Here is a 15864-nt window from a genome sequence, read left to right on the forward strand (position 1 = left end):
ATTAGTAATAAATGATAAGCAATTCGAATTTAGAGAAGGGTCAAATACGGAGAATAACGCAGGGTAACTGAGAAAATACTACAAAATATAAACAAGTGAGAAAAAGTCTTAGGTATTTTTTTGGACCTCCAGAAGGTATTCGACACAGTGATACACCCAGTTCTCCTATCACGCTTAGAGGATATGGGCATTAGAGGTGTTCCTAACAACCTAATTAAATCCTACCTTAGAGGAAGAAAACAATGGGTAAGCATTTCAGGAGAAAACAGTAAACACCAAACTGAAATCTGAATGCCACGAGGAACCGTCCTCCCTACACTACTATTTAGTTTGTATATAAACGGTATAATGTCAGTGGTGAAGGAACCTGAAGTTTACTACTTTGCTGATGATACAGCAATAATAGTCAGTGGTAAAAACACAAATTAAATATGTAAAAGATTATTTTTAAATTTTATAAATTATAAAATATTTTATCATTGCAAACATTAAAATCAGTTTATTTTGCCTTAACTAAATTAATTTTAAGCTATGGTTGGGTTGTCTGGGGAAATGAGGGTAGCACTGTTTTATCTAAATTAAAAATAACACAGAAATGGATAATTAAAATTATGATTTTTAACAACAGAAGATATCCTACAGAACTTGTCTTCAAGGAAAGCGACCTGCTTTTACTTGAAAAACTTCATATTAAGGTAACTGTATGGTTAATGCTTAAATCATAATTTTATAAAAAACAAATTGATTATGGGCTAAATACCAGAATGGGTGCACAAAATCTTGTAATCTTACAAAATCCTAAACATACCTTACGTCAGAAACACATATACTATATGGGACCTAGACTAGAGGAAGCTATATAATATGTTGTGAAATGAAATTACATCAAGTCCATTCTATAAGGTAAAAAAGACATCAATAGCAGGATTATAGAAAATAAAATACAGGGTGTTTCAGAACTATGGGATCAAACCTCTAGGGGTTGTTCAGTGCAACAGTAGAATCCATTTGAGTATAGGAACCCATGTCCGAAAAAGTGTCACTACGCGACTACGGCTCTAAGACGCGTTTAAATTTAGAAAAAATATTAATTACCTAAATAGGATCTGATGCATTTATTTTTACCTTTTGTATATGATACCATCACAACAATTGTTCAAAATGTCTTCCTCCAACCTCAATACACCGATTTAAAAGCCGCACATGATTTCGGCGGATTACACTAAAAATTTGATCCTCGTTTTGAATGATTTCAAATACTGCTGTTATTCGTCCAATTAAGTCTAGCTCTGTTTCTACTGGAGTTTCGTAGACTAAAGACTTTACCTGTCCCCACAAGAAAAAATCGAGCGACGTTAAATCGGGTGACCCCTAGGTCACCCGAGGCCAAGAAACTGCTCCACCTCTGGCAATCCAACGGTGCCCAAACCGCTGAGCCAAATACTCGCGTACTTGTACAGCAATGTGAGCCAGCGCCATCATGCTGAAACCACATTTACTGTCTAACGTTTAGTGGTCCTGTTAACCGTTCCGGTAGAAGGTATGGCCCAATTAAATAATCATCAGCAATGCCTGCCCATACGTTAACAGACCAACGATTCTAATGTTTTCTTGGAAAAATTGCATAAGGATTTTCGTCGTCCCAAACATAGCGATTCCTACTATTAAAAATACAGTCTCTTGTGAAAGAGGCTTCATCGGTCCACAAAACATATCGTAAAAAATTTGGTTGTGTAATGATGTGATCCAGAAGCCATCGACAAAATTTAACTCTAGGATGATAATCGGCTGACTGCAGCTGATTATCATACCTTGAACTTTCTGGAAGTGGTAAGGATGGAGTTGTTGCTCGTGCAGTACCTGCCAGACAGAAGCATTACTCGCATTCATATTCTTAGCGACGTCACGTGTGCTATTTGATGGTTCATCGGCAACTCGCTGAAGCACCCCTTTTAAGGTTCGAGCAACACCAGTATCATGCATCTTGGTCTTAAACATGCCTGTCTCAGCGAGCCGCCGATGAACCGCAATAAACTTTTTGTATCCAGGATGCTGTCGTTCGGGAGAACGTTCATGATACAACCGCAATGCTGCTCGTGCATTGCAGTTTGTTGCTCCGTATGCCAAATGCATATGCGCCAATTCTTGATTGGTGAAGTTTTCCATTAGCAAAAAATGTTTAAGAATTTTAAGCTAAAAAATTTTTAAAATTTTTGTCCAATCTAGGACAAAAATGAGTTTAAAGTGCCGATGCAGGCATACCCATAGAGAGAATGTAGCAAATCGAATTTTATTCCATAGTAATTTAAAGGCAAAATCTGTCATACACATAAAACCGCATTATGTCCTGACTTTTAACCGCTTCATTTCGCATTATGTCCATTTACTGCTTGGCAGCGCCACCAGTACAGTTTATCTGCAGAAAAACTGTTTAAAGTCATTAAAAGTGATGAATTTATTTCGAAGTTAAAAGCATGTGAAAGCCATAATGCTAAGAATAAAAATAAAAGACTTTATCTGCCTTCTACCCTTACTATTAATAAGTTATTTAAAATGTACAATGATAGCGTGGAGGGACACCTTAGGGTTAAAAAGAAATTTTTTTCAAAAATCTTCTCAACAAAATTTAACTTGGGTTTCGGTTCACCGGCTTGTGATACTTGTAGCTACTGTTTAAGAACTAGATCTGCGATACAATCCTGTGCAGGCGTGCAAGAAAAGCAACATTTAATTGCCTGTTTGACTATTCACAAGACAAAGGCTAAGGCTTTTCATGAACTGATGAAGGCTAAACCATACAGCAGTGTCACGTCTGTGTTTGACTTACAGCAAGTCCAGCCTTTACCCAAACCTTACTATTGGAGAGTGTTTTTATGCACGCCAGGTATCTTTTTATTGTTTTAACAGATGTCGAAATGAAACATCCGCAGTTCTATGTATGGGACGAAACACATGCTGGTCGGGAATCTGAGAAAATAAGCTCAGCCTTAACGAACTTCTTGCAGAATATTCAGTTGGATGATACCATTAACCAACATGTCATGCACGCTCTTGCCTATTGGTTGCTTAAAGAGTCTCCGCAATACGTAGAAAATATAACTTGTTTCTTTCTAGTTCGCGGCCACTCATACTTACCACCGGATCGAGTCTTTGGCCAAGTTGAAAAGAAAATGCAAAGAGTTGAAGAAATTCGTGACCCTAGTGGATACCACAGAATTTATAAAGAGGTTGCAGATATCAAAATTTTAGGAACCGATTGACATATAAAAGATTATAAAGATTTAACTAAAATTCTTAAAAAAGTTGAAGGAATAAGTGAAATGAAAAATCTTTCTTCAAAAATTAAGAACTAATAAAGGGATAGAGATTAAAATTAAACTTGAGCCAACATATCGGTACGACGACACCTCAAACCGTTTATATCAATTTGCAAGAGAGGTTATAGCTTCAATAAAGACTTGAAAGTGCGTTCCGTTCGACCCCTGACTAATAATATAAAACCGAAAAAGAATATAAATTTAAATACCGAAAAGAAAAATGATATATGTATGCTTTTAGAAAAAAGATTTGGATTAAATTGGGAAGAAATTATTCCACTATCCACCTTCCGTTTTTACAATAAGGTGTTTTAAGAAAATTTGGAGGTAACAGACGACGCTGACAATCTGAAAGAAGAGTGTCTTTATCTTAAGGAAGAAAAGGATCTAAAGCATATCTGAAATATAAAAATAAAAGCTTTTGTTTTTTTTAATAAATAAATCTTTCTCCTGCATTGAATTTTATTAAAAACCCCTAAATAGGTTTTATATTTTTATTTGTTGTTAAAATACTAATAAAAAAAACGTAAAATAATAAATTCTGACTAAAAAATAGGTATTATTTCAAATTCCATATTTAGAGAAATGACTTATCAAAACGCATTTTGTCCTATATGATGAATCAAAGCGCTTTTTGTCCTAGAATTTTATTACTTTTTTTAAAAACCTCTGCTATTTTTGATTTGAACAACGTAATTTTTTATATCTGCGGATGTATAACTCTCGATTTTAAACATTGTTTTACTCTAAACCATTTTGGTTTAGCTGTAAATCGTTTTCGCTCATTATTGAGAAACAGCATTTAGGTGACGTAATGCGCTTTGATAAGTCGCTCCTCAAATAAAAAAAAAAAAAATAAAAGTTCTAGGAAAATGAAAAATCTGAAATCGTAACATACAAGAATATTTTACCATTAACCTAGATTTCGCCAAATCTTAACTCATAGGAGATGAAAGTCGAGATATAGCAGAAAAGGAACAACTATTTATTTATTCGTTAATTCACAAACTGATCATAAAATTCTAAAAAAGCACAAAAAATAAAAATACAAGCTATTACTATATACATAAGCACACAAATAAATCAATCTAAAATCTAAATTTACAAAATAATTACATACAAATTAAAATGCTTAAATCTATACACAAAAAAAATGCCAAGGCCGGGAAAATATTTTTTAAATTTTTTTGAGTTAATGCGCTTAACATATTTTTATTTCACCAGACCATGCACATTACTCTCCCGTAAGATTATATAGTCGCTGTGGCGCAGGAACGGTACACAGCTTTAAAACCGCATTTCGACATATGACACGGATATGACTAGTAAAAAAAAATTCTGTGACGCAAATATGAGTCCCATGGCATTTAGCATGTTAATAATGATAAAGTTAATACATTTCTATATTTACATATCATAATTATTAATTATACCAAAAACTCATTAATTTACATAAGTAAAAAAATTTACAATCATGTTCCTCTATGTGTTGGACATATATCGGATGTTAAGAAATTTAAAAGAGAATTAAAGACGCTTTTATTGGCCAAGGCATATTATAACCCGGATGACTTTTTTAATGATAGGTTTTAACCTTGGACATGTTGGAAAGTTTTTTTTTCCTTTTTTCTTCTCTGGTTTTGTCAACAAGTTTACCTTTATTTAGTAATTGATTGTTTTATTTAGTTATCTTTAATTCAAGTATGTTCAAAAAGTTTTGTCTCTTGTGTTTAATTTTGTTCATTGTTTTGTCAATTTTTGAAATTGTATTTTTGTTTTGTTTTTTTTTAGCTTGTAGGATGCTTGTACACAAGATTATTCTTACGTAATATAGCACATTTTCTTTCTTTCTTTCTTTTTTTGCATTTTAAAGCAATAACTAGCGTTTTTCTTTTTTAGGGCTTCAAACCAAATATCGTTCAGACAAGTCAGCAATGGAAAGAGCCTCATAGAACTAATTTACGGCAACGAAAATCATACACTAATAGACTGCGAGTTTGGACACCAAAAGCATAGAGTAAAATCATTTTTAAGAACTTTTAAAAAGGAGTTAACGAATTTAGTAAATACTGCTAATCTTACGTTAAGAGTTATGGATGGAAAACCGTTACCGAGTGAGTTTAAGTGGATGAATTATAGTTTATTGAGAGAAAAATGCCATCAGAGGCATTTGGAAATTAAAAAAGAAATGCAGCAGCAGACGCGGATCAGCGAAAGGCAAAGTGATAGGGCATTATTTGACAGGTTAGTATATTACTTTAATAAATTTTTGATACTTGTATAAAACTTATATTTTAGGTCGCATAAAAGTCGATTTTTTTTCATATTAAATTCAAGCATATCATTCATATAAATAGTAAAATACAGAGGACTTAACAGCTTAAATTACCCTTAACGTTAACACGTTGTTTTCTGTTCGATAAATAACTTTTCATTAAATCGAATATTTTATCGCGTAAACCATAGGGCACCAAGAATTGTCTTATAGCAAACTATATTAAATAATATTAAAATAGGCATAGACAAGCTTCACTATTGTCTATATATGAGATATTAAACACTTTATTACATCCTATGTGGACCTTCCATATTTAAGCCGAAATTATAAATCAGAAATTATATTTCAAAGGCTTTTATATTTCGTTAAGAATCTAACAATTCTTTTTTTTTACAAGTTGTTCTACAATTTTTAAGAAAATTATATAAGACAGACGCATAGTGTTTTGTACAATGGACAAAATTCAAAATTTACAGTACAGATTTTTAAAAGTTTTATAGCGTTACGTTTAGGGAAATACCTATAAAGGACGATAATTAATAAAAGTTAATTTTTTTAGTTATTATTGGAACAATAAACAACATTTTAAAATATAAATAAAAATTCAATTAGCGGCAGTATGGAAAAAAAATTATAAAATTGGCAATTTTTTTTGTTTCTTTTTATCTAAGGATTACAAAAAACTGTGAAAAATTGTTTAGGAATTTTTTTCTTATAAACTCTTAAAAATGTTTACAATTGAACGGTATATATCGCATTTTGCGGAAATTTTCTTTTTTTTTTGTATTTTCCCAAAAACTTTATTAATTGCATATAAAATTGTTTAAATAAATAGTGTTATTATAGTAGCTAGCAAAAAAGGCTTGGCCTGCTTTTCACTCAACCCAATAAACACAATTAAAGTTACTATGTTTTGAAGAATTTATACCTTACAAATTTAAAAAAAAGCCACCCTCTAACCACCTCCCCCTTTTTTTTTGAAGTACCAAGACTACAATATTTATTTATTTACTTTAAAGGCAGGCACGTATGTCGTAAGTATACACATTTAAGTGTAACCTTAAAGATTTTGTAAAATATTATTATTGCATGTAATTAAATTTAATACAGGATGAATTAAGATATATATGTTACGCTCAATAGTCGAATTCGGGCATTGCCTGAAAAATATGCGCAATTCTAGTTTTGAGCAAGAAATATTTCCCAAACACGAAAAAAATATTTTATACGACTATTGAGCATTTTAAAATAAACAAAACTAGTTTTGCGCAATATGAAATGAACAGAACTAGTTCTGTATATTTCTGTGTTATCAGCACTATTTTTGCTTATTTTGAAACCTCCCAAACCCAGCTAAAAAGTAGGGTTATGTTTATGTTATTGTTTTGAATTTATTTCGTTTGTGCTCGTGAAATTATAAATATCACAATTATTTTAAGTACGATAGTTAACCATTTACCTCTATAGAACCTAGAAAGATGGCGCTTAAATAGACAAGACGTGGTGTTTTTCAAAAATCCTCCTAATTAGTGGTTTTAAAGGTTTTTTTTAATACATAAGTGATATTAGGGGTGAAGAGTAACCTCTTTTGACGACTGACCTGTTTTTGTGTAGTGTGTGTTCTGTTTTGTGCCAATTTTCTTGGTTTTTTAGCCAACATCGCTTCCCGCCAAAATATGGGTTTGTCAACAACTGACGTAAGAGAGATAAAATCCATTATCTCCAGTGTTTTTCACGATAAATTTCTATCGGATGTTGCAGAAAAAGTAGCTGCATTAATAGGACAAAAGTTCAAAAAACAGCTAGAATCCCAAAACAAAGAAATATCAACCCTAAAAACTGATGGACTGAGCTACAGGACGAAAACAATCAACTCCGGTCCCAGATAGAGAATCTTGAACAAATCATGCGCAGCAACAATATTCGGATTTTTGGTTTAAAAGCTGAACAACACGAAAACATCTGAGAAAATGTGTTATCCCTGCTAAATAATAAACTTAATTTACATATCAATACCACCGAATTAAAGAAATGCTACAGAATTTCGCAAAGAATTCCTGGCCGTAAACCGCCAGCAGTGCTTGTGCGGTTTTCAAGTGATGATGTTCGATCGGCGGTACTTAAAAATAGAAAAATGCTTAAAAACACTGGTGTTTTTATTAAAGAAGATCTGACTAAAACAAGTAAATTGCCTGCAAAGTGGGAGTATTACAAGCAACTTAGGAACTATACCACCACAGCCGTTAGAGCAGAAAAAAAAGCTTTTTATAGAAATAAATTTAGGAACTGTACATATGGGGAAAAATGGAGTGAATTAAGAAAAATATTATCTTGTAAGCAAAAACAGATTCCTGGAGCTTTTAAGAATCCCGATATTTTCAACAATTATTTTGTTGACAGCAGTAAGGTACCTAGCAGCGATAATAGTCAGGAAATAATTAATTTTTATAAAAATAATTCCTTGCCCGTTTCAAATTTATTTTTATTTCGTACAGTGAGTTATAATGATATATGTTCTATTTTATTTAGCATTAAATCCAAAGCATTTGGTATCGACAATCTTAATATAACATTAATTCATATGTGCTGCCCTTTTATAATACCTTTTATATTGCATATAATTAATAAATGCATTGAAAGCAGCTATTTTCCCAAATGTTGGAAAGAGGCCTTTGTGATGCCATTGTCAAAGGTAAATAATCCAACAAATTTTAATCAGTTTAGATCCATTAGCATTCTGCCTATATTTTCATAGAAACTAAAATTCAAAATTTTTTAAATGCTAATGATATTTTGCCCCCTAAACAGTCTGGGTTTAGAAAGAACTTCAGTTGTGCTTCAGCAATGGCGGATGTTATTGATGACATCATAAGATTTAGGGATGATGGTATGATTTCTGCCCTTGTTCTATTGGACTATACGAAAGCCTTTGATTTTGTTAATCACGAAATTTTAAAGTCTATATTTCACTATATAGGTTTTTCTGATAAAGCTATTAATTTCATTAATTCTTATTTAAGCGGTAGGGTGCAGCGAGTCAAGATAGAGGAAAATGTATCTGAACCCTTGGAAGTTGATAATGGCGTGCCTCAGGGTGGTATTTTAGGACCCTTATTTTTTATTATTTATACTTTTAGATTTTATTTTTATTTAAAAAACTGCCTTTACCATTTTTATGCCGACGATGCTCAGTTGTATTACTCTTTTCTGCCAGAAGATGCTAAAAATGCGGAAGCAAAAATTAATCAAGACTTACAAGCCATATGTGATATTTCTTCAAAGCATTTTCTATAATTAAACCCTTCTAAGTCGTCTGTAATGTTTATTGGTAATAAGCAAAAAATTAACCATATTTTAAACAGCAACACTATTAATATTAAGATGGGTGATGCTAATATTCCTGTTGTAGATAATTGCAAAAGTTTGGGCTTAATAGTGGATAGTGATTTGCGATTTTATCAACACGTTTCTAATGTTTTTTAAAAAAAGGGGATTTTGCTTTAAAATTAATTTACTTGCATAGGCATTATCTAAGTGAAGATATTAAAAAAATGTTGTGTGACTCTTTAGTGCTGTCACAATGCAATTATTGCGATGTTGTTTACGGTTGGTGCCTAGACTATAATGACAGGTGCCGATTGCAAAAGCTTCAGAACTCATGTTATCGCCTAATTTTTGGCATACGCAGACATAATCGCGTTTCCCATAGACTTTCCGAGCTGGGGTGGTTAAATATGCAAAATCGTAGGGTTGCTCATTCACTTACTTTTTTTTATCAAATTCTTAAATACCGCAGTCCACCTTACCTATACTTTAAGATTACTTTTAGAAATGATGTTCACCATTTGGGCTTAAGAAGAAACACAATTCATATTCCAAGACATAAGACTCAATTATTTAAAAGGTCCTTTTGCTATAATTTTGCATATCAGATGAACGCTTTGGGCATAAATTTTGAGTTGGGTTTGGTGTCTGTTCAGACTTTTCGCAGAGGAATGATGGTGCGTCTGATGAGTCAGCAGCTGTCTGCGTAAAATATTGAAGGGTCAATATTGTTAGTTTGGGTATAGGTGGAGACTGAAAATTTGTGTTTAGTGTGGGTAACTAATGTGCGTGTTTTTCTTTTTTTTTGTGAGAGGTACTATGTTAATGTTAATGTTCTAAATTTTTTGGGTAGGTGTGTATAATTAAACTTAGTCTGTTACAAGCGTTTCAACGTTTTTTTTTCTAGTTAGTTTTTTTAAGTTTTGGCCACAATGTTAAAGACCAGAATCTACCTTGGCAGAATTCTAAATTTGTCGGCCTTTTATTTGCATAAAATAATAAATGTGTATTTCTTTCTCTTTTTTTATGTAGTTATGTTGAGTTTGCAAATAAAAAATATTTATTATTATTATTATTATTATTAAAAATGCGTACTCAATGGTACTCAAAAATATAATCTTATGGGGAAAGATCATTACCTCACTATACTTAATGATGTAAAGGAGGCAAATTTGTGCAAAGCCCAATCAAAACCCCTATCTGCTAAACAGTACAGAAGAATAAAGCGTTTTGATATAATAAGTATAATTGGCGTGGAAAAGTTAATTAAAAAACGCAAAGAAGATTCTGATGCCATACTATATTTTGTTTCCACGGATGAAGTGTTTCCTATCGTTCACCAGGCACATATTTCTACAGGTCATAAACGGCATAAAGGTATGTCTCGGAACAACACTAATTATGTACTAAATCTAATATTAATATTGTACAATGCAATTATCGCCCCATTGGCTAGACAAGCCGTTAAAAACAGCTACATATTACAAGATCCTATTGGCTGGTTTAGTTTACAAATTAGTTTGGGTTAGTTCAGGTTGGTTTGATTGCCTTAAGTTGGTTTGATCTGGTTTGTTTTGATTTAGCGTGTCGAATAATCAAAAAAACTAACTTAAGCTAATCAAAACCAATCTGGACTAACACAAACTAATTTGTAAACTAAATCATTCAATAGAATCCTGAAATATGTAGCTGTTTTTAACGGCTTGTCTAGCCAATGGGACGGCACGCTATGGTGCGTCCGGGCGGTAATTGAGTTGTACAATATTAAATTAATTTAGTAAATATGCCTCCCGCTACCGGTATCCAAACAAATACCAGGAAATTGTAGGATAACGACAAAAATTAACAATAACTTATAAGGTTAGTTAAAATTATTAGCAACCAATAAACTAATATTTAGGTTATTGGTTGCCTATAACGTCTTATTACCGGGATACCGGTACCGGCACGTTAGATCTCAATCTAGAATTTTTTTATAACGCATGCACTTTGTTTCAGCATTGGAAGAAGAGTTAAAGAAAAAATACACAAACATTACTAGAGAAACTATTAACATATACCTAAAACTGTGTGAAATATGTCAACTGAAAAAAACGGCACCTAGAAAGGGAATCGTTGTTAAGCCTATTTTAAGTAAACGACCCAGATGGAGACTACAAATTCATCTTGAACTATCAAGACCATTTGACTAAGTTTGGTGTTCTACGCCCAATGAAAAGTAAAACTGCTGTAGAAACTGCCAGAAACCTAATAGAAATTTTTTGTTTATTTGGAGCTCCGTCAATACTTCATTCTGATAATGGCCGTGAATTTTCCAATCAGGTCATTAATAATTTAAAATGCCAGTGGCCACATTTGAAAATCGTTCATGGAAAACCGCGCTACTCACAGAGTCAAGGTTTTGTGGAACGGTGTAACAGAGATGTGCGAGATGCTCTTATATGTTGGATGTCCGATGAAAATACAAAACAATGGGCCGATGGATTGTGTTTCGTCCAGTTAAAAAAAAAATAGAAGCTACCACAGTGCAATTAAGCGATCCCCGTACGAGGCTATGTTTGGTTGCGCTCAGAGAAATGGTTTAAAGGATACTGACTTGCCCCAAGATTTAGTTGCTTCTCTGGAAACTAAAGACGATCTCGAAAAACTGTCAAATGAAAGCAACGAACTTCAAAATACTATAGGATCTATAGAGGAAACCGAAACAGTTGAAGATGACGTGCAAGTTTCTATAATTTATAGGGAAAATATGGCAAATAGTAAAGTGCAAGTTCTTAAAGTCAACAAGGATAATATGGATGATACCGAAGTGCAAGTTCCTATTATCGATTTAAAAAATATGGCGGATAGTGAAGTACAGGATTTTATTCAAGATAGAGAAAAAGGAGAAGAAACTTCTAAAAGTTAATATAGTCATTGAAAACACGAGAAACGAAAATGAACTTTCGTTATGTACTGTGTGTCAAAAGCCTAACACCATCGTGGAAAATTGCTCAAAGTGCAAAGGAAAAATTGATGCTGCCTGCAGCATTTTAAGAGTTAACAATGAATTGGAATCAGAGTTTCAATGTTTTCTTTGCCAACGTTCCTGCGATACAATTACGAATCGTGAAAACGCTAAAAGAGGTTTGGAAGTACAAGCCAATTTAATGCTCACACAATCAAGTAAAAAATTTAAACCAGCCTCAGTTGGTGACAATGTCCTTGTACGCATACCAGACGTGGATCGTGGCAGATTAGCAGCACGAAATGTAATGGTAGTTGTTCAATCAATTGATGTTGGGTGTTACAAATTAGCAACAAAGTCTGGAATTTTATAAAAACATTTTTGTAGAAACGAGTTTCAGTTGGCTGATAATAATATTTTTATAGAGAACAACAATTTTGGCGACAAGAACGACAAAGAAATATCACATAGAACCGCATCATCCAATATATCAAGGTCTAAAATAGGATTTATTTCATGTATGTGCATTAAAAGTGTATTAGCAGATCATGCTCTTGTCGAAAGAAAAATGTCCTCTGTAATTCTAAATGTCAATATTCAAGCTCTTGTTTAAATAAATCATATTTTTAAATTAACTGGATACTTACCAAAAAATAATTATTTATTTGATTTTGTATTTGTTAGAATATTTTTAATTTAAATAAAATAAATTTAAATACCATTTCCAACTTTATATCTAATTTATTCCGATGCTGGCGCTAATTGAATAAAAAAAGCAGAATTAGAGCTGGTCATTTAGAAATATTCAAAACTAGTTCTGTGCATTTTAAATTGCGCAAAACTAGTTTTGTTTATTTTTGTAATGGTCAAAAGTCGTATAAATTATTTTTTTCGTGTTTGGGAAATATTTCTTGCTCAAAACTAGGATTTCGTATTTTTTTTCGGGCAATGCCCGAAATTGGACTATTGAGCGTAACATATACATATACAGGGTTATTCACGACATACTACATTCATAAAATTGGGAATATAAGAGGCAGTTTCAGAATAATCTTTTAAAATTAGTTTCGTGATATACAGGGTGTTTCAAAGTGCAGAAACATATCAAAGTTATGTTTTTTTTAATAAAACAACCTGTATATTAATTTATTTTTAGGTTCTATGCAAAAATTAAAGAGGTTTGACGTATCATACGTCATATTTTATTAAACTGTTTTTAAAACAAAAATAGTTTAAAATCGACTTTTTTTGACCTTAAGAGGCTGTAGTTTTCAATATATTCAATTTAGAAAAAAAAGGATTTCAGTTTCCTATCTTATCTTTTTAAGACCTTTACGATAGTGTATTTTATTTGCTAAAATAATTGTTAAAAATTTTTGACACCTGAATTTAATAAAATGCAGGTCGATGAAATGGTCTTACAAAGTTAAAACAGCAAAGTGAAAACCGTTTTTTTCTAAATTAAATAGATTCAGAACTATATAGCCTCTTAAAGTAAAAAAAGTCGATTTTCAACTGTTTTTGTTGTCGCTTGAATTTAAAAACTTGGCAAGTTAAAGGAGAAGAAAATAAGAAAATTTTTGAATGCACAAAAAAACAAAATACAACTCGATTTTCGATATAAAATGGGATTAATTGTCGATAAGCCAAAACCTGGGTATGGATCCACAAACGATGGTAATACTGCCAGAATATTTTTTAAAAATTTTGAACTTTCTTTTGAAATTACAGGTATTAATTAAAATCTAATTAGGCAGTTTTCATAAATTTTAAGGGTTCTTTCATCAAGTTCGAAAATCGAGATACCAAATTTTAAATCATTATTGGATTATTCCCCAAAATTATAGATAGAGTTATATCCATGGTACTATATGCCAAATACCGTCCAGAAAATTTTCTGTTGCCTGCGATATTATTGGATCTTCTGAATTACCTGTGGGACAGCTGGCAGAAGATGCTCTGGAAGCAAGGCATAAAGAATTTAGATACACTCGACTGCACCATACTAGAAAAATCTCTAGAATTCAGATTAACACAGGTTTAATAATAATACTGTTAATTACTTCTCTTCTGACCCAAAATTAGCCCACCTCAGAAATAATTCAAGATCCGATGAAAATTCACTTTATTTTGACATGGAAATAGAGCAATTTCACCCTGTATAATGTGTACATTTATCCATTCTTAAAATTTAATGCTTTCTAGTTCTTGATAAAAGTATATAAGTTACGTTAAAGAGTCATTTTAAAATTAAAATAAATATAGTTTTATAGCAATGAATTTTGTCCTCAGTTCCCTACAAGACAAAACACAGTGAGCCGGGTCTATAATTTTATTAGGTTTATTAAATTCATTTTATTTTAGTCTAAAAAGAAATTTTTTTATGTGTCAATCAATAATTTGGAAACCAATATGCTCTTTTAATATCTAAATTAAGAAGAACCAAGAGCCAAATTATAGGGTACATTAAAAAGTATTCGGTTACCTGTCACATCAAAAGGTATCTCGTTTCATGTGTAAAATATGGACAAAAGAATCGCTTGGTCATGTGATGAGGAATCTGTTTTCATTTAGAGTTCTGAAGAACTGGAAGTTCTGGCTGTCAACCTTTAGGTCAAGGGATTTTAACTTAATAAAATGTTTCACCATTTCATCTCTACAGATGTTATTTAAAATATATTTCATGCTGTTGCCCTATATTAACACTTATACTTAAGAGAACAGTTTACATTTTATAAAAACACTAAATACAAAAAAAAAATTATATAGAAAAAAAAAAGAATATTAGATTATACTACAATATATAAGAAGGCCTCTCTGGTCAGTCGTTCTTAAAATAGAATCTGAAGACACTATACCTTAAAAGCCTTTAAGTAGTTAAACCTAATTTCATTTTAATTTCAAATAGTTGCCACATACGCAACGAAGTAATTTTTGCCAATATTGAGAAATTTTCATCCTTTTTGTATGTTTCTTTAAAATTGGCCTAAGCAGATGAACATAATTAAAAAATATATGTTCATGTGAAAAAATATGGGATCGATTGAAAATCGTCTACTTTCTCTACTCATTGTTGACTCAAAGTCAGCAGTTTGCAATGACTTAAGACTGTTTTAAGTAGTTGAGAATGGATTGCTATTCGCTGTGACATAAACATTCAAAGTCTTTTAGTTTTTTTCTCTTTAGTTCTCTCTGCAAACTCTTGTAGCTTTTTAGAATCTATTAATTAACCTATCAAACTTTTGCATCCAGAGTTATACAAAGCCATTGAAAGTTTTAAATAATTCTGGAACTTGCTTACCGCTTTATTACTTATTATCGCTTTCAGATCGCATATTACATTTGTCCAAAAACTTACGAACATCGTGCAGCCATATCTTTTAAACTTATTTACGTAATGAAGGTTGACTAAATCTGTTCTTATCAGGCAAACATAGATCTCATCTAAAAAAATCTTTAGTTCTTTTATTATATTAAGTGTAGATCTACAGACCTTAAAAAATTCTAAAAATATAAGGTACTGAAAAACAATAAGTAGTATTTCCACGTTTTCGTCAAAAGTTCATCTTTAAGAAGTAATGAACTCTTATCTAATACTCCTTATCAATTAATTAGTCTGCCTGAACTAAGCAGTACTTTATTATTTGTTAACAATAAGTCTACTTTCTTTAATCACATTTGAGATTTCTCCGATTTATAATAAGATCATCAGCAGGCAACCATTTGTGTAATCCTTCTATTTCTATTTTACCTATTTAAAAATTAGGTGAATCAGAATCCTGAATTTTTGAATGTGATCTTAATTAGCATTATACATTTTATATTATTATTCCACAATTTGGGTAATGATGTGTCAGCAATTACTGTTGTCACATTCTACCACTGCTGCCTATTCTATTTTATTATTTACTATCTACAAGTAAAATGAAATCGTAATCAGCAAATTAAACTTCATAACCTACACATTATTTATAAATAAGAACAACATTATATAATTT

At 31.7% G+C, this 15864-nt stretch overlaps 1 protein-coding gene across 2 annotated transcripts in view; it reads left to right on the forward strand.

The window, feature by feature from the left end:
• Window positions 1-15864, forward strand: part of LOC126735783 (uncharacterized) — a 359988-nt gene that overhangs the window by 139428 nt on the left and 204696 nt on the right. For both annotated transcript variants that reach the window (XM_050439891.1, XM_050439892.1), the window contains exon 3: window positions 5217-5561. In XM_050439891.1, the coding sequence (XP_050295848.1) occupies window positions 5217-5561 (345 nt within the window). The remainder of the gene's footprint in view (window positions 1-5216; window positions 5562-15864) is intronic.

Source organism: Anthonomus grandis, chromosome 4 (assembly GCF_022605725.1).
Source record: "Anthonomus grandis grandis chromosome 4, icAntGran1.3, whole genome shotgun sequence".
NCBI lineage: Eukaryota > Metazoa > Arthropoda > Insecta > Coleoptera > Curculionidae > Anthonomus > Anthonomus grandis.